The sequence below is a fragment of the Pollachius pollachius genome, assembly GCF_949987615.1.
Source record: "Pollachius pollachius genome assembly, chromosome: 1".
In the NCBI taxonomy this organism is placed as follows: domain Eukaryota; kingdom Metazoa; phylum Chordata; class Actinopteri; order Gadiformes; family Gadidae; genus Pollachius; species Pollachius pollachius.
The window spans coordinates 36,654,724-36,679,056 of NC_136934.1; the positions used below are offsets into that span (position 1 = coordinate 36,654,724).

General features: G+C 44.4%; 2 protein-coding genes across 2 annotated transcripts; one reads left to right on the forward strand and one right to left on the reverse strand.

The window, feature by feature from the left end:
- Nucleotides 1-3,837: 3,837 nt before the first annotated feature.
- rhbg (Rh family B glycoprotein) lies at nt 3,838-13,970 on the reverse strand. Its single transcript, XM_079742727.1, has 10 exons — nt 13,528-13,970; nt 10,333-10,519; nt 9,764-9,914; nt 9,376-9,523; nt 8,683-8,849; nt 7,146-7,283; nt 6,647-6,780; nt 6,206-6,327; nt 5,818-5,891; nt 3,838-4,941 (listed from the first exon to the last, which is right to left on the reverse strand). The coding sequence occupies exons 1-10, from the start codon at nt 13,703-13,705 to the stop codon at nt 4,864-4,866; spliced, it is 1,377 nt and encodes a 458-aa protein (XP_079598853.1). The 5' UTR covers nt 13,706-13,970; the 3' UTR covers nt 3,838-4,863.
- A 7,176-nt stretch (nt 13,971-21,146) lies between these two features.
- hapln2 (hyaluronan and proteoglycan link protein 2) lies at nt 21,147-24,303 on the forward strand (the record flags this gene model as incomplete). The annotated part of the gene is made up of 6 exons (XM_079741231.1): nt 21,147-21,211; nt 21,564-21,667; nt 22,046-22,402; nt 22,649-22,765; nt 22,910-23,095; nt 24,014-24,303. 6 exons carry the CDS (start codon nt 21,147-21,149, stop codon nt 24,301-24,303), a joined length of 1,119 nt encoding a protein of 372 aa, XP_079597357.1.
- Nucleotides 24,304-24,333: the final 30 nt, after the last annotated feature.

Here is a 24,333-nt window from a genome sequence, read left to right on the forward strand (position 1 = left end):
CCTGTGTAATTCTTTATCTATCCGCTGTAGCTAACTCTCTAACATAAACCTCATACAGACTCAACTTAACTAATCTATGGAGTGGAATGGAATCTAACTCTTTACTTTAACGTTCCCGAACGGAGGCCCACAGAGGAAACCCCACCCTACTAACTAGATCAGTATATCTGACCACTGCCCTACTGTGGTCATGGATGAACTTGGAAGTAGAATACTAAGAATATTGACTTCCCTAGGTTGTAGTCCCGCGTGATTTCCCCACGCCGTAGTCCCACGTGACTCCCCCAGGCCCTAGTCACAGGGAATCCCCCCCCCCTTCACATAGCACTGCCCTCCTTTAAGGCCCTCAACGCAGACCCCCTGCCGAGTTACCCGCTCCTTCAATGGACACACTCAATTAACAGGCCATGAAGCCTTGACCTTTGACCCCCCAAACCCATCCTCTCTGCCCCAGGGGTCATGTACCACCACAATACTCCCCCCACCCCCCAAACCCCCCCCTACTTCACCCCATCCCCACCACTAGCCCCACCACCACCTAACCCTAACCCTAGGGAGATAAGATAGGATAGGAGAGGAGAGAGGAGAGAGGAGAGGAGAGGAGAGAGGAGAGAGGAGAGAGGTGAGAGGGGAGGAGAGGGGAGAGAGGAGAGGAGAGAGGAGAGGGGAGAGAGGGGAGAGGATAGGTAAGAGGAGAGGGGAGAGAGAAGAGAGGAGAGGGGAGGAGAGAGGAGAGGAGATTGGAGAGGGGAGAAAGGAGAGAGGAGAGGAGAGAGGAGAGAGGAGAGGGGAGAGAGAGGAGAGAGGAGAGAGGAGAGGAGAGAGGGAGAGTGGAGAGGGGAGAGAGGAGAGGAGAGGAGAGGAGAGAGGAGAGGGGAGGGGGAGAGTGGAGAGGGGAGAGAGGAGAGGAGAGGAGAGAGGAGATATGAGAGGAGAGAGGAGAGGAGAGAGGAGAAAGGAGAAGGGAGAGAGGAGAAGAGTGCAGAGGGATGGTCAGTGCTTTGCCTCCCCCTGTGGTGTCACCCCCCCACTCCTTCTCCCCTCCCCTCCTCTGATCCCTCATAGGAAGTGGGTGATGAATGTCTTTGTTAGTTGTTCCATCGTGTAATGGCTCTAGTGGGAGGCCTTGTCAGGACACAGGGGGCCAAGCCAGGGGACCCCACTCTCTCTCACACACACACACACACACACACACACACGCACGCACACACACACACACACACACACACACACACACACACACACACACACACACACGACCTGTGACATTCCATGTCACAGTGGTCATTCAACCATCTGGGGTGGTTATGATTTCTTTAGATGTTGTTAAATAGGAAAGCCTATTTGTCCTATTTAAGGGGTGTAAAAATGTCATTAAACACAGAGTCCCCATGAGTCCCTAGTGTCCTAGTCCGCTTGTGAAGGACATAGAAGTGTTTCCTTCATATGAAGGAAAACCTATGAGGGAGTTTCACTTTCCAACCTCAAAAGAGAATAATGTCACCCCTCGAAAAGTTTATGTGAAGAGCTCATCGACACCATTTGATTTCAGTTACATTTTTAGCACCTATTCATCAAGCCAATTGGAAATCGAAAATGAACTGGAAGGTTTCGAATACGAATGTGCAAATTGGTCAGGTGATGTGGCTATGAAAACAATACAGTAAAAGAAAATGTCAAAGGACATTCAATGACCTGAATGTGGACTGGACATGGCTTTAGACTAAACTAGAGAAACCCCATGCTAAATTATAAAGATCGCCGCCTACTGGTAGTAAGATAACACTACGCCTACTGGTAGTAAATATGTTGGCTCCCTTCAGAGCTCCTTCCTGGGAGGGCACCACATGGCAGGGAGAGGGCCAGGTGTTAGGAGCTGGCCTCACTTCTCCTTCACACTCATTGGTTGGAAACAAGAAAAAGTGGACATTTGTGTGGACCGAAATGAGCACTGATGCTACTCTAGTTGATTTGCCATTCATGCTGTGGGCCATTTCTTTAGGGAGGAGATTCAAGTGTTGCACTCCAACATACTTGTGGAACACTGAGGGATATCCAACCACTGGCCAAACACACACACACACACACACACACACACACACACACACACAAACACACACACACACACACACACACGCACACACACAGCCAAGTAAAGTGTCCTCTTCATTTGAAAAACTTCCTGGCTTTAGCTTCCCCCCCGCCCCCACCTCTTCTGACCCACCTCATTCTCCTCTGCCACCCCCCTCTTCCACTCCTCCTCCTCCACCTCCCCCTCCCCCGACCCGGCTTTTTCAAATTCGTCTCCCTTCAATAAAACTTAAAAGTCTGTGTTTTAGACAGAATCAAAAGCCAGACAAAAACAAAACCAGAGCGTCAGATGAAGTGACACATCATTTCGCATGCATCTCACTTAACATCCATTTTAAAGGGAGACGGACACAAATGTGGTTATGCATAAAGTTGTCACAAGATGAGCAGTCATTTCTTCCCCGGCCGCTCACATAAAGATGGTGTGAGCGATGTGTCAAGTAGGCCGCGCGGTGGTATTATCAGGCCCATTATGTCCTGTGTGGGACTGCAGGCAGGGAGCTCCCCCAGGGGCGGCCCGGGTCCGCTGGGAGCCTATTAACCCATTATGTAGCCCTCCAGAACAGTGTTAAGCACCATCACTCCAGCCCCCAGGGCCCAGCCACGGGGGGCCTCAGCTGCCTGGAACCAGCCACCACTACCAGCGTGGTTAAAAAAATCCCCTTTCCCATGCCTTGCTCACAGGCTCAAGGCAGGCAGAGTGATGGGGCTCATGAGAAATACACAATGACTTTTGTTGTAATGCGGTCTTGGGACTGTGGTTAGGGTTGTGTATAGTGTCCTAATAAGGATTAATTTTTGTTCCATATTGAAGTTATTTAAATGAAGTTAATAAAAACAACCCAATAAGGCATAGCTATTAAGCGGCTGTAAAAGCGCCATTAAAAAGCATAGGTCTCGGTTTCCCCCCCAGATAAACAGGTCTGTCTAGGTAAAAGCCCCCAGAACTTGCTCTGTAGCCTGCAATCTACCGCTATTATGTAATTGCTGCCATTAAACTTTATTGCGAGGGAATATTTCGGAAATAGGTGGGGATGCTAAATGAATTAGTTCTATGTCATTTCGACACACATTCGCTCGGAAAACGCGCAGCGTATCGCACCTTTTATTTTTAAAACAACAAGAGGGTTGACGATCCGTCACTTTCGACGTGCTCATATACCAACACATACGCGCTCACGTTTCTGGAAGTCGAAGACAATTGAATAATTACCATAATCATAACCATTATTTTTTTCTCCCTTGCATTCTAATCAGCCCTTTGAAGCTCAATTAAGCTCTCCAGTATTAGGGGCCTTTTCAGTAAACAGCTGTCCACCTGTCTCTTCGGTCATGGGAAAAGAGAGCGGAGCCTGTTCTCGCCGAGGTTCCGTCACGAGAGCAGGGGAGAATTATGAGGGACGCCGTCGGCCCCGCCTCGCCCCCCACTCCCCACCCCCACCTCCGAGGAGACCCTATCTAACAAGGACACCCGCTTGCTCGTCCCATTTGATCCGCGAAAGTGAAACTGTTAATTACGCAGAGAGAGGGAAGACAAAAAAATACCATCTGGACTTGATTCGTCAAAACGCCAGAAGTATTAGGCTAAAGCAAGAGAAAAAAGAAAAATTGACTTCCGTAATTTTAGTAGGCCTAAGCCGTGACTAAATTGAATTAGCCTATTAAAAAAAACGAAAAAAAAAACAATGCATAAGTAAAACCAATACATCCCCAAAACATGGAGTATTTGAAAAACAAGAGGCACAATTGGTTTATAAACATTTATTTTGCCATTTTCCCAAACTTTTAAAAATATGTGACTCCCCACAGATAGGCCTACAGAAAATAGATGATTACAAAACACTCACAGTAATCACATTTGATGATGTCTGACATCATGTAGAAACGTAAGCAATGGTTGTAATTGTCTTTTTTTTTTCCAGGCCATGGTATGAACATTACATAGAAGACAACAATAAAAACCTAATGGCTTACATTAAGAAAATAAAATGAAAACATACAATTCTTTTTTTGTTTACTACACCTGAGGTGTTTAATAGGATATACTTTTGTATCCGTTATAAAAATTAATGATGAAAAGGGTAGTACATAATGAAGGGAAGTGGCTGGCCACTGTGTATTCTCTTTTTCGTCTTTGGTAACGTTTATTCTCTATCCAATTTGACTTGGCTTGAGTCTTGCTAGTAATACGCCAAGATCCGTTTCATGGAATGTAGTTAAAATAAGAGTGATGCTGAGGGAATACGGCCAACTATCGAAATCGTCAGCAAGTTAATCATCACATTTCCAAATGGGACTCTGCAAATCATCCTCTTCACCACATATTAACAGACGCACCATGTAAAATAGCTGCAGGGCGACCTCTAGTGGTAGATAGAAGGCACTTGAATGTCACTGCACAAATAGGTTCGCAAAACCCATGATGCACTTTACAACCTAGAGTTTTGTTATTTCTTCGATATTGAAACACATCAACGCACCACGTCATTAACTGTATCTACAAGTAGGCACACATAAGAAAAACATGCCTTGCTAAACAAGTTTGCAGCTAGATACAACTTCTGCATTGTGATTTGAAGATTGTCAACATATGGACAAATGCCTATGTATTGTGCGTTCAAAGATAACCTGACCAACATCCCATTATACAATCTACAAGGAATGTTGCTTGGATATATTAAGATATCTTACAGTATGTGTGTGTGTGTGTGTGTGTGTGTGTGTGTGTGTGTGTGTGTGTGTCTGTGTGTCTGTGTGTGTGGGTGTGTGTGTTTAACTATTGAGCTTCTCAACTTCTTCGGGCCTCACGGTGGTCAGCTGGCCATCATGTGTCTCTTCCTCCCCAGGAACCTTTGAGCAAGAACGGGCAAAGAAAACGTCCAATATAATTCCAGACAATTAATATTGCAAGTCATTTACATTAAATACTAATATTTGATTTTTAATACTCAGTATTCTTACTCTTAATTATCATGATCAAGTTACCTTTGGGCAAATTGTGGCGCAGGGCAGAATACAAATTTAAAAAAAAAAGTAAATCGATAAAATCATGAGATTATACAATTATTTGGCCCTTGGGGGAAATGCTAGATAGTCGTGAATGGGGAAATGGTTTGGTGAGGCCTTGAAAGGCTTCGGATAAATTAGGCTGAACAGAAAATGGGAAACTTATTCCACCTTGTGGTCGAGTCTAGTAAGACAACTGCTGACATCCCACAAGCGGTTATTGTCGCAAGAGCCCCCTCTTTGGGTTGTATGACAAACTGCTACCATTTCTCTTCAACCGTTACTAACTTCCTTTACTTGTAGTTAATATTGTTAAGAAAGTTACTTACTGAGCATAATGTTAATATCTTTCTATCTATCTATCCAGGGTGCGATTTGTGAAAAAACCAGAGGGGGGTATAATTTTGAGAAACATTTTAAAATGTTTCAAAATGAAGACGGACCCTGTGTATTTTGGTTGTTAATTATTACGATGTAATGGTGAAAATACTTTGGGTGGGGGGGATAATTTTTATCCCCACCGAGGATAAAAATAATTCAGCAGAGGGTAGGACGTGTAAACCAGAGGGGGGGATAATCCCCACCATCCCCACCGGCATATCGCACCCTGTATCTATCTAATATCTATATCTATATATGTTATGTAGCCAATATATCAGGCTTATATAATTAACAAATGATAGATGCCTGCACATGATCTCTCTGATAAGGTGAGCCCACCTCCCAGTAGATGCTGTCTTCGTAGCAGATGGTGTCTGGAGGAGTGCCGTAGATGGGCAGCTTCAGAATGAACCCTGCATAGATACAACCCGTTTCAACTGCTGATACAAAATAACTCTACTAGTAGTCACTGGACAGAAAAACAATGTGCAAAGGATCTAGTAATGAGACTCTGAAAATGCATTTACATTCCAAACAGTACTCCAGTATATAAACATTGATGCAACAATAACCACATTTTAAAACAGAAGAGCAAGAACACACTGCGAAATAAATGTACAGCCACACATCGGAATAAAAACGCCCAACGGTTGAACTTCACTTCAAATGTTCCACACGCACCAGTACTGATCCACCGTAATGAGGAGCATATGAGCCCCGTACTCACCGACGATGAGTCCCCCAACGAGGGCCATGCCCAGGGTGACCAGCAGGGAGATGGCCTGGAGGCCACCCTGTTTGGTGCGATCTCTATCCCCAGCGGCCACCATGGGGAACACGTCCTTCATGCTGCAACACACATTCACATTTGCAAATTTCCTTCTCATTTTGGATGACGTTTGACCAGAAGGATATCTAAGCAAAAACTCATAACCAAGTGGAGAAGAGCCCCTTAATTCAGTACAGTGACACATTTCTAACCTGGCTGGAGACAAATGAACCTATCCCTATGTACAGCATCCACTGAATAGGCCTACCCCCAAACTGTACTAGAGGTATATTGACAGGCGACTAGTTCTCCTGTACACAGGGTGGGTATGAGGTCATTGGATGAGCATTTCCTCCTCCTCCTCCTTCCTGATTAGCCGTAGGGGCGTGGCAAACTCACCCGTCGCCATAGATGCTGGTGGTCGCGGCGGCAGCGGTGACAGCGCCGACGATGGCGCCCAGAACACCGGGCATGCCGTGGAGGTTATGAACGCCACACGTGTCCTGAATCTTCAGCTTCTTCTCCAGGATTGGCTGCGATAGGGAAAGTAAGCAGGAGGTGGCGTTTAGATGGTCTCACAGTACAAAGGGTGACAGTGTGCTAACGTACGAATACTGTTGGTTTGCATGGCAGCATCACAACAAGTGAGAGTGAATATTTCAGGAACCAACAGCTCCACACAAACCACAGTGACCAATGTCAGGGTGCTTTAATTGTGCGGTTCGAAGTAATTTCCCTTACAGAACATTATCAGTCCCTATTGTCAACACTCTATAACATTTGTAAAACATGGAAGCATTAACATTTCAAAGCAGAGTCCCATGCTGTATATCAGGTCACCCCGTCCCTGTGACCTTATAAAGACACACCAACCCCGACCGAAACGTTGGCTGCTTACCGACAGGTACTTGAACCCGAGCACGGAAATGATTCCCGCCAGGAAACCCACAATCATGGAGCCAAACGGCGTCAGCATCATCTCACCCGCGGTTCCTATGGCAACGCCACCAGCCAAGGCAGCGTTTTGGATGTGGACCTGAAGGAGAAAGGAAATATTGGAGCGGAGACCGAGAGTCAATTGTTGAATATCTTATTGCCAGAATATAATGTAAAATATATATGTTAATATTAGAGACACAGTAAGCAAGCAAGAGACAGAGAGATGGACACAGAGACAAAGAGAATGCAAGAGTGCTTGTTCTTTAGCATTTACAATTTATTTTCAAACAGGAAACTATAGGCCTTATTCACCTAGCGGCCATCTTGGTTCTAGGGTGGAACTGAATACTTTGAGAACAAAGATGTCCACCGGGTGAAGAAGGCCCATTGAGACATCGGTAGCTGTAGAACACAGCTACCGTTCTGAACTGAGATGGCTGTGATTAAGGAAGTAGATAAAGATCCACCAAGGGCAGCATGTCACATGAACGTGGACGCCACCTGCATCCTATGAACAATAGCTGGGGTTGATGTGCGATAAGACTGAGTGGGGCTGGGGAGACGGAATGCACCATGTGTCGTAAGGATGTCATTGACAAACCCCCTTTACAGTTTAGTTGATGTGATCAATTGATTAGGCACTAACGGCAGGTTGGTGATAGTCGCTCAAAGCAATCACTGTCCTTATTCTGTCACCAGCTTACGTTTCACCCCACCCTCTCTTCCTTCCCCCCCTCTTTCTCTCTAACGTGTTCCCTTCGCCTCAGGCTCGATCACACGCTCTTGTGCTCTTCCCCTGTGGCTCGATCACTATAGTTGCAGGAAAATTCCATGTTGAACTCAAAATGATTGACAGTTCTAGATGCCGGGGCTACGGCAGTGATGACATTCCAACTTATACCATGCGAGTAATGATTCATAGGAACAGGTGAGTATCCAGTGTACGATATCATGACAGCTGCGGCTCTTTGACCAGGCTCAGAATGGTTCATAGACTGATCTCCACTGAATGCAGTAGCTGTCTGCTACTGCTTAGGTTGCTTTGTGGAGATTACGAACCTCGTATTAAGCCTTTGACTACCACTTATAAAAACAACTTACTCCTACCAAGTGCTTCACTACCAATTGTTTTAATGTTTAATATAAACTCCTTCAGCTACTCTTCCCTCTTTCAAGCTGTAGCCTATATAAACTCTATAATGTGTTGGGTAGAAGAGTCTACAAACCACAAAAAATAGTTCAATTGTTACAATTTGTCACTCTTAATAAATGTTTCCCTTCTGCTTAATAACCAAACTCTGAATTAGGTTTCACATGATGTCACGCATATTACAAGCCGCCATTTCAGGCCTATTCTAACATTACAACGCAAATTTTTGGTCAAGAACTACAAAGAGGATTTCTTGGAACTCCAGCTCCCAGGATTGAACCACTCCCATGTCAACCCACCCCACCCCCCAGGTCTCCCAACGACGCCCGGGTCTCCGTGTGCTCACCATGTCGAGCTTGCCGTCGTGCGCGGTGAGGGCCGACATGCCGTAGGTGGCCAGCGTGCACGAGGCCAGGGAGTAGTAGGTGTTCATGGCGGTGCGGTGCTGGTCGTCCCCGTGGGCCGTCACCGCAGAGTTGAAGCTGGGCCAGAACATCCACAGGTAGAGGGTGCCTGGGGGGGAGACCGTACCAGTCACACGCAGTTTGGATTTCAGCTTGAGAAAATCTAACTTGATTGTCAGACAATCCATCATTGAGTCGCGCACTTATTTATTTTTTTAACACCGTATAACATTGATTTTTGTGTTTGTGCGGGGGACTTATGCATTTGGGGGACATTTATTATGTCATTTCAAATCTATTTAGATAATTGAAAAGGATAAAGTCTCCTCCTCATATTATGTATATCTCAGCTACACTCAACTCCCTGAATCCTTACTTGAACAAAAAGAATCAGATAATTGAAGCTGAACTCAGCAAACAGAATGAGTTCAATTCCAAGTTTCCTCCAGAACTGCAGTAGTCCCTGCCTCTGCTTTAAAAACAACTGCACAATTTACGTGAACGCGTCTGCCAAGTGGGTAATGATTGCAGTCCTACAAGCCTACCCTAGAAGACCCCTCCCTTCAACCCAGCTGAAAATGAGACCTGTGGAGCCGCTGCACCGTGATAAGGGGCTTTAGGTCAACCAGATTTACCGATCATGGCGAACAGGTCAGAGTGGTAGACGGAGGAGTTCCTGTGCTTGCTCTTGTCGAGGTTGGGTCGGTACAGAACCCGGGTCACCACCAGACCGAAGTACGCCCCGAACGTGTGGATGGTCATGGAGCCACCGGCGTCTCGGGCCTGGAGGGTAGGAACAGAGGTTTTTACACTTTTGGGAAAAACTCGATGGACAAGTACGCCAAATATATCGACTGGAATTTGTTGGGGAAAATGTGTATGGAAAACAATTAAGCCTCGAAAGCTAGTTCTGTCTCATAATACCTGAAAGAAGTATAGTACTTTTAGAACATACCAAGCCTACATTGAAGATTTTTGTAGATTAATTTTCTTATTATGAATAATAACCAAAACTTTACATACCCCCAGCAGAGTGAGTAGGATATACTCGTTGACGGCAAACAGGGTGACCTCAAACATGGCCATGACAAGCAGCTGGACCGGGCTGGTCTTCCCCAAGACCGCCCCGAAGGAGATCAGCACCGCGCCCGTGCAGAAGTCTGCATTGATCATACTGGACCAGACAGAACCAGGTGAGCCACACGGCTTTTAACACAAGTTAAAGTGTACAGTACAGTAATACTGTAGTAATGCATGGCATGGACTAGGCACGGGAATTTGGAGAGGATAAAATGAAAGTGTGCTGGTGAGAGTGAGACAGAGTGAGCTAATACTGTGCCAGGTATAGATGAGAAAGTGTGTGCATGAGAATTTGTATTGTGTGTGCATTGGTGACAGAATCCCGTTGCCAACCAAATATCAGACATGGAAAGTCGTGTCAAATAAAAACGGTAAACCTCTGCCAAACTCCCCCGAGTGGTTCATGTGCTGCCACACCCACATTGAATTGTCTACTTTATATTTCATAAAACAAGCTAAAACAAGAAATGTTGAAAGCATCTACTTTCACACACACACACACACACACACACCTCTCCACTCCGATGTGGATCTTGCCGCCGTGAAAGCCGTGGAAGAAGCCCTGCATAAGCGTGGCCCACTGCAGAGAAAAGGCGGCGATGAGGAAGTTGAAGCCCACGCTGCTAAAGCCATAGCGCTGCAGGAAGGTCATCAGGAAGCCGAAGCCGACGAAGATCATCACGTGCACATCCTGGAAACCTGGTGAACAAACACACAATAAAAAGGTTTGCATCAAAACAGTACAGCGTTTAGGTCGCCTAACTACACAGATTCTGATACAAGGCAGCTTGGAGGGATTTCTGATCCATGTTATTATGAGCATGTAGGGGTTACAGGGACTTGCTCGAGGACGCCTACAGGTAGACTGTGGACATTGGGGGATCTAACCTTCTACTATTTGGCTGGTGGTAGAATACCCTACACATTCTGCACTCAATTCTATCTGCAAATATTTTCTCAGTTAATGTTACGTTTTTGTCTTTATAAATTCCGTATTCCTCTCTATTACACTCAATCAAAAGATCAAAGCCTTTAAGGAGTTTGGTCCTCATCAAATCACAAACCACCCTCAGAGGGTCATTGGGTCCGAGACTAAACGGGTCCATGCGGAGGCACTCAGAGTGTCTGGACCTGACCCATACAGCTGGGGGGGGGGGGGGGTTATGTAAGGAACAGGCCCCCAGGACAGGTATGGTTGATACAGAACCACAGCTAAAAGGATTAAGATCAAGTCTGCTCAGGAAAAACAAAACTATCACTAGTGTATCTACCACTCCAAAATAAGATAACTCATGTATTCAATTGTAAGTTGAGTGCTGTCAATTTCTTCCAAATGTAAGAAACACTTAAGTATTACACATTTAGGATTATGCAAAGTTTTTACAGATCCACAGTTTTACAAAAGGACACTTTCTTAGCTAGGAGTTATTTTTTGATGCTGTCCTCCCCTGTCAACATAACACAAACGGATTGGTCTTCCTACTGTCCTTCTGCCAAACCTGCTGCACAACATATCATTGTGTGGAGACTAGCGTTGTCATGGTGATGACCACTGTCATGGGGAGGAGGGGGGGGTCCCTGTTGGGCAGTGTGACCTAGATGCACATCTCGCCATCCTCTCCAGGAAACCGGCTCACCGCGATTGAAACTTGTGATGAGAGTTCATCGCAAAAATGCATCTTCGATCGTGTTGACTTTTGCCATCGTCCAAAGCTGAAAATCTATTGGCTCAGAGCACGAGCAAACAAAACCATGAAGTGACCTATATTTTCTTAGGCTTTATTTTCTCAAGCTGTGGCTGCTCTACATGATACTCTCTATATTTGCATCTATCGCACAATGTGGGAATCATCCCCTCCCCCCAAGTTGTTATAATAATCTTATCTCATACAGGAACGTCGCCTGCCACCTACAAACAGAGCAGTTCCGCTGATGAACACCTGAAAGAAAAACAGCAATGTCTCACCTCTTCCCAGGAACACAGGGCAGGGGTGAGGCGGGTAAACAAGATGCTCTGAATGGTGGCACAACACAGCAGAAGACTGTGTTTTTAATCATCGTCTCAACTCAACTCTGCTTCCTGCTGTTTACCTGACCTTGCACTGCTACAGGTGTCATAAATTGGGGTCTCAGGTGCCGGCAGCACATTTAGATAATTAAAAAGGGGACGAAGATTTGGACGAATGTTCCTTGAACTTCTTAATGACTACTTTTCAGCCCGAAGCAGATACCTCCAGAGCTCAAAGTACTTTGTTCTTTGTTTTGAGTGGTGATGAAGAAACCGGCCATCCGTACATTGCCATCGTTTTGAACAAGCTTGCAGCCACATAAATATTGCAGGGTGGTGCAGCTCTCCCTTGGTTAACAGACTGAAGTCAAAGTTTTATTATTGATTAAATGTTTAACGGGTGTAATTAGGTCAAATGAGTGTGTGCACATGCCAATATGTAGCACACAAGTGTGTCAGTGATTCTTTAGTAGCTCCATAGCCCCACCCATCTCCTAATGATTCCTTCACGTGTTCTCAGACGCTGCTGAAGAATCCCCCAGAGCATTACCCCTAGGCCCTAAATACCTAAAAAGAGACCAGATCTATCTTCTTAAGAGAGGGAAAAAAGACTGTGTTCCAACAGGTAAGGTTGGACAAACGCCAAGGAAGTTGAGATCATGTTAACTACCAGTCAAGACCACATACACACACACACACACACACACACACACACACACACACACACACACACACACACAGACACACACACACACACACTCCAAGCAGTATCTATTGCCAATAGGAGAACCAGATTTCCCGGTTTTCTCTCAGATCAGTAAGGTCCCCAGAAGATCAACACAGAATTATAATAATTAAAGTTAGAGAAGTGTTTCCAATAAGCATTACAGACACATTTTTGCTATGTAGGTGAGGAAGAGCTTAAAATCTTTCTACTGGTGAGGGCTAATCGGCTGTCATGTGTTTCACTGTGCCAACAAAACTAAAAACCTGTTTAGGCCTACGCCGTAGCATCTTTATGTAAACCGTAGAAGTAATGATGGGGGAAACATTTCCCCTAAGCGTTGGGAACATCGGTGGACCAGAAGAACTCTTTGTGATCCAATCACAAGGAACAATGACTCCTCAGCAAGCCAGCCCTGTCCCATTAGGAGCCTGTTTGGAGACTTTAAATGAGCTCCACCGTGTTACCAACCTCCACTGTTAGACACTGGAGATTGACACAATTGATGTAACAACTGACTCTAGCAGAATGTTATCTTTGGTGTCTTGCAACATTAGAGCTATAAAAAGAATGTGTGAATGACCTTGGATTGCTTTGAGTTTCTATGCAATTTCCTCAAATGGAGAACAAGCTCCCAGAACTTCAGTTCGGACTCTAGGTTATAGACTTCCAAAATAGGGCTCAAAACTCTTCTGCGATAGCATATATTATAAAATATAATTTTACCTTCAACTTTTAAAATCATTGTTTATTGATTTTCCTGTAAATCTACTTTTTAAAATGTGATTCCTGCCTAGGTTTAGCACTTTATTTATGGGCTCGGTGCAACATCCTAAAAAATGATTGACTTAAAAAGGCAAACTCAACTCAAAATATTCAAGTAAACAAACACGTAAAAACAACACATTTTCAGAATGTGGCCTTTGGAGCCGCCACACCCTCCCAGGTAACCTTTGACCCTTCCTCTGCACTCACTTGGGTAGCGATAGTAGAAGTCGTTCTCGTAGTCTGACTGGTTGCCATGGTGCCACTGCTTAGCGTCCGTGTCGTGGTCGTACTGCACCAGCACGCCGAAGAGGATGATGAGGATGATCTGCAGGATCATGCAGATCATCGGCAGCTTGACCCGCATGTTGGTGGCCGCGCCGGACATGTCGGCTATGGCTATGGGACTGTCGCCTTGGGAAACTTCTTCTTCTAAAGCCTGGCTGGAAGAGTTCAAGGGAGAGAGAGAGAAAAGGAGAGAAAGAAAACAAAAAGATCTAATCCTACTGAACACTCCTCCACACACACACACACACACACACAGCACAACGGAACTATCTCTTCAAGCTGTGCCTTTGCTCCCCTCTCTCCCTCGCAGTGCAGAGGAACGGGACCAAGAGCTGTGTGGGTTGCAGAGAGAAACCTGCAGACAGACCAACCAGTTCATTCAACTTGTTTTGTTTTTGTGACTAGCCGGACCACACCCACCAACCGGGGCCTCAGCTACCAATTAGATTTGAGTCGGCCCCCTCCCATGTTAAGGGGGTGTTTGACCACACCTGAGCTGAAATAAGTAATTGTGTTAACTTTGTTTTGAGAACATATGACTTTTTCGGACCTTGTATACATTTTTTCAACATGAATTGTTGCACGTTTATCTGCTTCTTTTAAAGTGTCTGCACAAACATGCAGCAATTCGTGAAAAAAGGGTCCTGCATGAGGAGGTTCATGTTGAGGTTATGAACCACTGGATTCATCCCACTCATATCCATATGAATTTCCTCTGCAGTTATAATAATAAGCTAAGATAACTGGGGGAAACTCTACGAGCAGGTTTTGTAGACTTTTCAGCCAACGGGCTTGCTTTAATTGTAAACAATATCTTGTGTACTTACCCCATGATTGCACAGGACAGCCAAAGGGTCCCTTTGCAGTCTGCAGCCCAAAATATTTGGAAAAGGTTGCTCCTTGCACGTCTCTACTTATAGTTTATGGATCTGATTAGGATACCCACCTGTATCGAATAGTAAAAACAATTACGTCCTATTCCTTCGATTGAAGACGTTATCAAGAGGCAACCGCGGTGCTAAGGGAATCCAAATGCACAAGTAAAACTATATAATTATCCGATGGCGGGTGTTATGGGCATGGGTCTGAAGAAGTTAAACTATTCCTGTTACAGAATTTCCATTCCAACCTCGGGAAGTTATATTTTTCACCAGGTCTTCCGGGTTTGACCACGTTTATATAGCCTATCTTGTGAACATTGCAGCTTCACCACGGTGCGGCAGACCCACCATTTCGTTGCACCTCGGCGGTCTTCTCCATCCTTATGATTTTGACTCCCTTCACGTCGTTCCTTGACCACGTGACGTCGCTAGCGTTTAAAACCAAGATGGCCGTTAGATGAAAAAGGCCCTTCGGTTTGGTTTAAGTTGCATCCTCTATAAACCACATACAGTAGAAACAAAGACATAACGCCATTATATTGACGTTGTGTCTGCGTCACTATAACAGATAGCGATAGTCGATAGCATCACTCCATTCTGCTATCGCCAGTGTCATCAGTAGCGACTGTGTCCACGGTAACAGGACGACACACATGACAGGAATGCTGTTATGATTTTGGGGAATCTTAAACATGACCACTGGAGACCACAGGCGTCAATGCTGCCCAAAACATTTGAATCCAAAGTGTGGTGCTTTATTTTAAATTTTCGTCTGAGCAGAGGTTTGGAAATAGGTGTGTGTATATAGACCTAGGTGTTTTTCAATAATTTATCACCCAATGTGACATGAGGGAGCTCATTGTTGCGTCTTATGAATTTTTCCCAGTGGATTGCTGCATCAAAATGATACTAATAAAAATCAAAAAATAATAAATCAATAAACCAACACCTGATATGCATTATTCATCAAAGTCAAAATGTAACAGTACAAATTGCCTTTTTTTTTGCAAATTCCTGACCTACAGAGGAAAGCATGTCTGCTCTGATTATGAAGCCAATTTGTTTGCATTTGTAGAATACCTTTGCTGCGCCAATAGTCCATGTGACGGTGGGCACGTGGGTCACCCATCGACAAGTCTAGTCGGTCGTAAAATCTAGCCGACATTCTTTACAAGCCAACAGGTCAACCTGCAAGAACAAAAACTCTGCATTTCATCTGTCAGAGATAGCACCCTCGGGCGGGTGTTCAAATACCTGCAATTAGTGAGTATGGTGTCACATGCAGTCACGTGTGGTTGTGAAGGCTTGCGTACACAAGCATTTTTGAATCATAGAATGAATGGCTTCTCCATCTCTATCCTTCTCTTCTCTAGAGTTCTCCATCGTAAACCTCCTCAATCTCTAAAATTCTCCATCTCCCAGCCCAACCTCCACCCCCACAACCAACAGTGGCATTCCAGTCAGCCAGGTGTGTGTGTGTGTGTGTGTGTGTGTGTGTGTGTGTGTGTGTGTGTGTGTGTGTGTGTGTGTGTGTGTGTGTGTGTGTGTGTGTGTGTGTGTGTGTGTGTGTGTGCCTGTGTGTGTGTCTGTGTGTGTGTGTGTTTTGAACAACTTTCCAGTTCTTGTCACACCATCAGATTGGCTCCTGGGGCCCATAGATAACCCAATCTCCTCCATCAGTAAGGTAGAGGAGATAGAGCCACATGAAGAGCCTGTTGTGGGCGTGCACTGGATGTGTGTAAGTAGTAGAAGTGTGTGTACGTGTGAGCATGTGTGAGTAGCAGTGGGTGTGTGTATATGTGTATGTGTGTTAGTACTGTGTACGTGTGTGTTAAGGTATGGCTTCGCAGAGGCACACACCAGAGGTTTCTGATCAGATGCAGATAAACGCAAGACGCGACACGTTAGTTACAGGGGGTGTAGTCTGGCCGTACACGTTCACTGTGCGTCTCAAGTGTCAAACGTTCCCCTTTAGGAAGGAGCTTGCCGATCAAGTTATTGACACATTAATGGTGATAGATATATTAAAAAAATGCTTATCACTCAAACCCCCAAACACATTGTGCACAACGAAGAATGTGTTGTGCACACTGGAAGATGAAACACACACCTGTACTGCATGACATACTTAGACACCAAGGATTTGGGGATTTTGACAAGATGCATGAATAAAACCAGCGTATTACAATCTGATTACAAAGCTCTACAAGACAAATAGCCTGAGAGGGAATCTGTTCCTCTCAGACACCTGTTTAGAACAGATGGCTCTGATTCCAACCACCAAGGCGAGATGCTCATAATGGAGTATATTTCCTTTTTGATCTTCAACACCCTTCTGCCTTTGGAGCTGAGGCATGGCCCTCTGGTGTTGGCTATTATGTTTTCTTTGAAATGGCTATTACAGCTGAAACTGTTGATCTCCTAGAACTCTGGATTTGGACTGCCACCACAGCACTGATAAGGCTTGCTGGAGCATTTAAAATTTCATTTGCTTAAAACTGACGTGAAGAATATTAATGGATCTTTAAATGTTAGGCCATTTTGCAGACGTTTTCATCCAAAGCGACTTACACACATTCACACACCGATGGCAGTTTCAACAATGAAAGGCCAGAAGCAGCTCGTCAAGAGCAGTTAGGATTAGGCGTCTTGCTCAGGGACACCTTGACCATGCAACCTTGTAACCTGCTCTACCTCTTGAGATACAGCTGCAGGATCGTTGTGCTTAATAACTTCTGTGAAAGGGTTCAACATTTTCAGAAAGGAATGCGTTAAATTTTGAGTTTGCATGACAAGAAGATAATATCATTTTTAATAAAAATGAGTTCAATTTTGTTCAAATGGTTTCTAATTGATTTCCGTTTTTATTTTTATATGCTTTCTCCATGCCTAAATTAATATTTAATATTCTTGCTGAAAAAAACGAATCTGGGATAGGATAAAGTGGCGTCAAAAATATAGTATAGGTATAGACACCATAAAATCAGAACCAACCGAGCAAAAAATGAATTTATTCCCATGGCAATAACTCAATTAAAGAAAAATGTGTGAGCCATGGGGAGTTTGGCGAAATACATGGACTAGAGCATGTGATAAACATGGATACATAGGGGATGTCCAGTTAACCACTATTGTTGTAATTGTTATTGTGCAGTTATTGACATGCCCTTTGGACTTTAATGTTGTTTATGATGCCTATTATGGATGATCTGGGACTGTTTTTTTTTGATTGTCTTCTTTGGATGTTGACGTGTCTGTGTGTACTGTGCTGTACCACCAATTGCTTCTTGGAGGACATTCCTAAGTCTAAGTTTTGGATTAAAAAAACATGGTACACATAAAACAACATTTAGTAAAAATTTATAAATAAAAAGGGCAAATACTTCATGTGTGTTTTCACCAGTTAATCCGTTGACAGTCTAATTATAACAACAGAATTGATCAACATACCGGAATTTATCACTCTTCTGAAGGGATTAAGTAAGACTATTACAGATCTAATGTCCCTTTAGTTGGAAGATAAAAAATATCATACTTTTATAGCTTTAACTTTTTCTAGGTGATCCTTTAATTTCATTGCTTTTCAATGCCCCATGAATGAACCCTGTGCATGGTTAGATCTTCTACTACAAACTCCCTGCCTAAACCTTGGAAAACATTCAATAGGAGATTGCTCTACATTGTGTCTGATTAATGGCCCTTGAGTTGCACTAGAGAAACCGCAAGCTGTGCTGTGACATCAAAAATAATAATAATTGTACAAACGCCATTTCCACCATTATATATATACATATATAAACATACTGTATATTGTATTATATAGATACATATTGTTTCAGAGTCCTGTGTGTGTTAATGCTGAGGCCAATTAAACCAAATGTTTCAAATGATGAAACAAACAGGATGAGCAAGAAGGAAGTATTTGCTTAGAGTAGTAAGTAGTAGTTTTGTGTGTTTAGACAATTCCATAGGTTCCTCAGGCTTCTGAAAGACAGGCAGGCAATCAACCTCACCGGTTCATTTCACAACATGATATATAGTGTTTTCTTATCAGCACACCATGTGAGGTTGACGAAAGAAGAAAGAGGCATTCCAGGGAGGGTTGAAAGTTCAAATCGAGCTCAATTCAGAATCCTAGAAAAAGTAAATATAATAAACACTTGCAGTGGCATGTAAGGGGCCCAAACTGCCCGCATGAACCTGTCAGGGGGGGGATAGAGGAATGTCTGGGTCGACAGGAGGCACAGACAGGGGATAGGGGGTTGAGGGAGGGGACCCTTTCCAAGCTGTCAGCCATACCTGCTTTTGAAAAAAAGCCTGAAAGGGTGATCTCTCTCTCACAGCGCTGAAAACCTGTCTGTCCACGCGGGAGTTCTGAGAGATGGATGCTAAGAGCCAGTGAAAAACAGGGCGGGGGGGGGGATGGTGGTGGGAAAGGGGTTTTGACTTTGTGCTTTAAAAAAAGCTGACTGACTGAGAGCCTGAAGGCGCCTGCCTTTGGCAGTGACCGTGTTTGTGACCCTGGCTGGTGTGTGTGAATGTGTATTTTTCAGTTTTTTTTTCTCCCAATGTTTTCATTCCCAGAGTTCTGCACCAGCGCTGTGCTAACCGACGCCCCGTCAGGGCAATACCGTCAGGACAAACCGGCTCGGCCATTCACACCTTTCATCCTCGGTCCGTCCGAACAGGACACACACACACACACACACACACACACACACACACACACACACACACACACACACACACACACACACATTCAGTCACTCACTCGACTGAAACCACATTCTACAGGCTTTCAGGCACCACAGAGGAAGGGCTGCCTGAAAGTCGGCTGCATTGTTAAGACTTGCATTTTTCAGGACTTTTCTGTTCAGTTTTAGATAAGCAACATATTTATTAAGCCACATCGGTTGGTTTCAGTACTTTTGATTTGGTAAACATGTATACCCATACAACGGCTACAACTACTGTTTTACGGCTGTAAGTGTCCTTGTCAGTTAATAGAAACACTTCTCATCTCATGGGGACAGCAGGAGAATAACCGGTTGTAGGTTTGATGTTATCTTAAAACGTAACTCATACCAATTGACACTTAATGCTCAGGCAGTTATTATTCATTAGTCAACTGTAATGAATCCATTAAAAACTTTGATGAGGCCATTAATCATAGCAACTGTTAAACTTGAAACCATATTGACACGAAGAGAACCCAGAACGATGCACTAGGTGGTGATGTTTAAGCGCTTCATTCAACGACGTCCATGTTTCTTTATTTGTTTGAACTGTGGTTGACCCTGAGAAACAAATGCATTACGCCACATAAATATAGACCACCAAAAACAAACCTCGACAGATTGCTTATCTAAACACCATAATTCGGAAATGAAGCATGAATGAGGGCAAAATGCCCCGAAAGTGTATAGATGATGCAATTTTATGTTTTTGAAATATGTGGATCCTGTTGCCTTGGGCCCCCACTGCAGTTGACTTACAGTCGCAGCCCAAGATTTGAATACCATTTGCGTTCATGTTTTTTAATTTACGTGTAGTATCTGACTGTATACAGTGCGTTTGTGAGTTTATTTTTGTGTGTGTGTGTGTGAATGTGTGTGTTAGCCTGTTATTCATTGCAGGGACAGAGAGGCTATGGCTCTAACAATGCAAGCCCTTGTATCTGGTGTGTGTGTGTGTGTAGGGCCTGGAGGATGCTGCTAGGGGCCGTCACACGACTTCCTGTCCCCCTGGTCCCCATGTCGTGGGGGTCAGGAACACAGATGGCTGAATGCGCTCCACAGTCTTCTCTGGAAACAGCCCAGTGGCAAAGGTCATCGCACACACTGCCCCTTGTTGTCCCCGGAGACCAGCGATGGCGCATCAGTGTACAATATTTGTTTAGCTTGATGCGCTATCTGAGCTCGATATGCTAGCTTAGCTCAAAAGGCTATTGGAGCTTGATACGCTAGTTTTGCTCAATTTGGTAGTTGAGCTTGATGTGCAAGTTTAGCTCGGTATGCTAGTTTTGCTCGATATGCTAGACTAGCTCAATTCACTAAGACACTGTACAGGTCAACTGTTTATCAACTGTTAACATTTAACACCATAACAGTTTGATATAATGCATATTTAAGCCCAGTTACATTGGCTTAAAAATTCTCCTTCCATTATTTCTTCTTTTTTTTGCAGATATTGTAGATATAGTGTAACGTTAATGTATCTAATGTACTCTACTCTACTCATTAAAGGTCTTTTTGTCCTTTTCTCGATTTTAAAATGCAGAGGGACACGAGAAGCCAAAATAAAGCCAGTCTGTCTGATGGCCATTAACATCAGGAACAGAACGGCCAACAGAACAGCCCATTTAGAGAGAGTGAGAGAGTGAGAAAGAGACAGAGGGTGAGAGGCAGAGGGAGAGAGAGAGAGAGAGAGAGAGAGAGAGAGAGAGAGAGAGAGAGAGAGAGAGAGAGAGAGAGAGAGAAGATTGTATTGAGCATGTCCAACACAGAAGACAGAAGATGGGTGAAAATGAAAGATTCGGGGGATTTGTTTGAAGATGCAGGCGTGGAACCGAGCCAATAATAAATGGTCAGATTTAATTGTAAAAGTACAAATTAATATTAAGAATTGATATTGCTAGATAATTAAGTGGGCACCATTGTCATGTGGATCCATCCTGAGTGGCCAACCCTCCGTTTAAAGAAAACTGCACATTCTCAACCAAACAGGTAATAACAGCAAGGCTTTTTTTCTGCTGATGGATGTGAACGTAAGGACTAAATGCAACTCAAAGGGCTAGTTGCTGGGGTTTGTTTTAGCACAATTGAAGATTGTGATTGCCAACAATATTAAAATAATACAGTGTTAAGTAAATATTGAGTCTAATATTGATTGTGCAGTACCTGAATAACTAAATAGGCAAACAATTGCCCAGTTTAAATATATTCTATTGAAGTTAAAAGTAATTCCATACAAACAGGAATTGTCTGAGCTTGTCCTGCTGTAAATGGCACAAAGCCATGCTCCTTGTATTTCTCTAGAGACATGTCTAATCAATATGTTATGCTCGTGACCTGTAAGGACAGTACGGGAGATGAACTTTGTGATGAACGTTGTTGCTGTTGTCCTGCTGACCCTGAGCTGCTGCACCTGTTCCCCAGTAGCAGAACCCCCCACCAGGACAGGTAGAGTTACTACAACCAACAACAAATATTCATTACTGGAGTTATACCTTATGTTCTATTTTAAATTTGAGTACAACAAATGTGCATAATTGAAGACCTAACGATTCATTATTATCATTATCAAATTAATTAATGATAATGATTGAACAATTACACATTTTAACATATCATGGCTGTTGTCGTTTGAGAGACTTAGCTCGTCGAACCTTAGCAAGTGTCCTACTAAACGTTTCAGCTGAAAAAGTGATGATGATGATGTGATGATGATGATGATGATGATGATGATGATGATGATGATGATGAAGATGCTTGGATTCACCATTGACACTGACAGTATAAAAAGGGCCCACCATATGTATTTGTGCTCCCTGGCTCCAGACCAGAAGAAGCTGAAGTATCTCATCGAGCCGCCTGTTTACGCCGAGGTCATCGCCCGTCGAGGGGAGAACGCCTCGCTACCCTGCATTTTGCAGACCAAACCCAACCACTTCAAAGTCAAGTGGACCAAACTTCAGCCAGAGAACCCAGGACCAGAGAACATAGTGTTGATATCCAACGGATACGCCTTCAAACTTTATGGCCTTCTGGGCCCTCGAGCCTCTCTCCGTAACGCTCACACCATGGACGCCTCGCTGCACATCCACCATCTTGAATTACAAGATGGCGGCCGGTACCGCTGCGAGCTCATCAACGGGATTGAGGACGAGAACGTGATTGTAACTCTGAGGATCGAAGGTAACACGATAAGCAAATGGGTGTTGTATTTGGGGACTGTGCATTAGTCTTTTGGAAATACTAAGATATTTGAAAGGGAAAAGATGAATACGATGACATTTAATCAATTAATATTTTCTAAATTTAATGATGTTCTAAATGTGGTGACAAAACATCTCTCCAAAACCATTAAAGAAAGACAAGATATTTGACATAACCTTTGACATAATCGAACCCTCAACGACAACGTTTTCTGACTCTTGCCAGGGGTGGTGTTTCCATATCAGAGCCAAAATGGCCGCTACAAATACAACTTTGCGGAGGCCCAGCAGGCCTGCGCACAACAAGATGGCGTGCTGGCTACCTTCAAGCAACTCTACAGAGGTAGTCATGATTTAAGAATGGGAGGTTGGTTGGGCTGGTTTCTCCCAGGGAATAGGTTTACAGTAACCTTCCTCTGACCCTTCCTGTAATCCCAACCCTCCCCCATGGTCTGGTTACTCATGTCTTTGTCCTCTGCTTGTCGAGCCTGGACGGAGGGTCTGGACTGGTGCAACGCCGGCTGGCTGGGTGACGGGACGGTCCACTACCCCATCCTGATCCCCCGGGCCGAGTGTGGCGGGGACGACCTGCTGCCTGGGTTACGCAGCTACGGGCCCAAGGACAAGCAGCGCGACCGCTTCGACGCCTTCTGCTTCACCTCGTCCACCCCCGGTAAACTCAGGAGGAACCTCTATAACCTCTCTTATACGATACGTTCATGTTCGTCGACAGTGGGAAGTCATTTGCTAAATGTATTTTATCAGGAAAATCCGTCCTTATATTTACCCACTAAGAGATGTACAGCCAGTACTTATGAAACCCAAGTAGCCACAATTTATCACCAAAAGTGCGATGTCACTGCAAAAGATCTGCAGGTGGCAGTGTACAGGAAGTGAATATGAATGAGCTCAGTAGTGTAAGATAGTTTATAATTGACTTAGCAGGCACTTTAAGCCTAAGTACCGGTAATTCATTTTTACATGTATTTTCTACGTAGGGTTTTGGCATCTTCCTCAAGCATGCCTACGGATAGACCATGGACATTGGGTATCAAACCCAGAATCATCAATTCAAACAATCAAACGACTTCTCTGGGTTAAATCCTTGATTGACACTTGATTGACATGAATAGTGAAAACGGGGTGCCAATCCACTTGGCGCCAATCTTCGTTCCTCATTTCCATAGTAACAGATGGAGACATTTGGTTCATAGACCGCAGTGGGATTGGGTTGCGGTCAGTTCAGGACGAATACAAAGCAAACTGCTGTTCGTAGGAATTGTCTGGGAATGCGGTCCATCAGAAACCCTTGACCTCGCCCCGAAAAAGAACCACACACACGGTTCACAGCCACAAACCTCCACTGTAGGCGGGAGTTGGCAGAATAACTCCACAACAACTCAGTTTAAAAAAAAGAACAATTGTATATTTAAGGGGTTTTAGGGGTAAGGAAATCAAACAAAAAGTGGATTGGTCGTTTTTTGAAAGGGGAGATTCAATAGTTATATAAAGGTGAACTTACATTTTCAACAGTTTAGTTAAAAAAGTGTAAATTGTCGTCTCGTCCACCCGTCCCCCCTACCACCAACAGGTACTGTGTTCTACGAAACAGGACCGTTCTCCTACGATCAAGCGAACCAAGTCTGTAAGAAAGAGGGGGCGGAGCTAGCCCTGGTCGGCCATCTCTACTCTGCCTGGCGGTTCCTGAGCTTCGACCGCTGCCAGGGCGGCTGGCTGCGTGACGGCAGCGTGCGCTTCCCCATCGCCTTCCCCCGTGAGCGCTGTGGAGGTGTTCCTGAACCGGGCGTCCGCTCCTTTGGGTTTCCTGCCAAAACGCAGCGTCTTTACGGAGCGTATTGCTATCGGTTATCAGCAGCCTGAGAGGACTCCCGCTCCCTGTCGTACTTCACG

Coding starts and splice junctions, on each gene's coding strand:
- rhbg (XM_079742727.1), bottom strand. CDS start 13,705: ATGTCCGGCGCGGCCACCAACATGCGGGTCAAGCTGCCGATGATCTGC. Junction 9,524..9,763: donor TCCTACTCACTCTGCTGGGG/GTATGTAAAGTT, acceptor CCTACCCTCCAG/GCCCGAGACGCCGGTGGCTC. Junction 6,328..6,646: donor ACCAGCATCTATGGCGACGG/GTGAGTTTGCCA, acceptor TGTGTGTTGCAG/CATGAAGGACGTGTTCCCCA.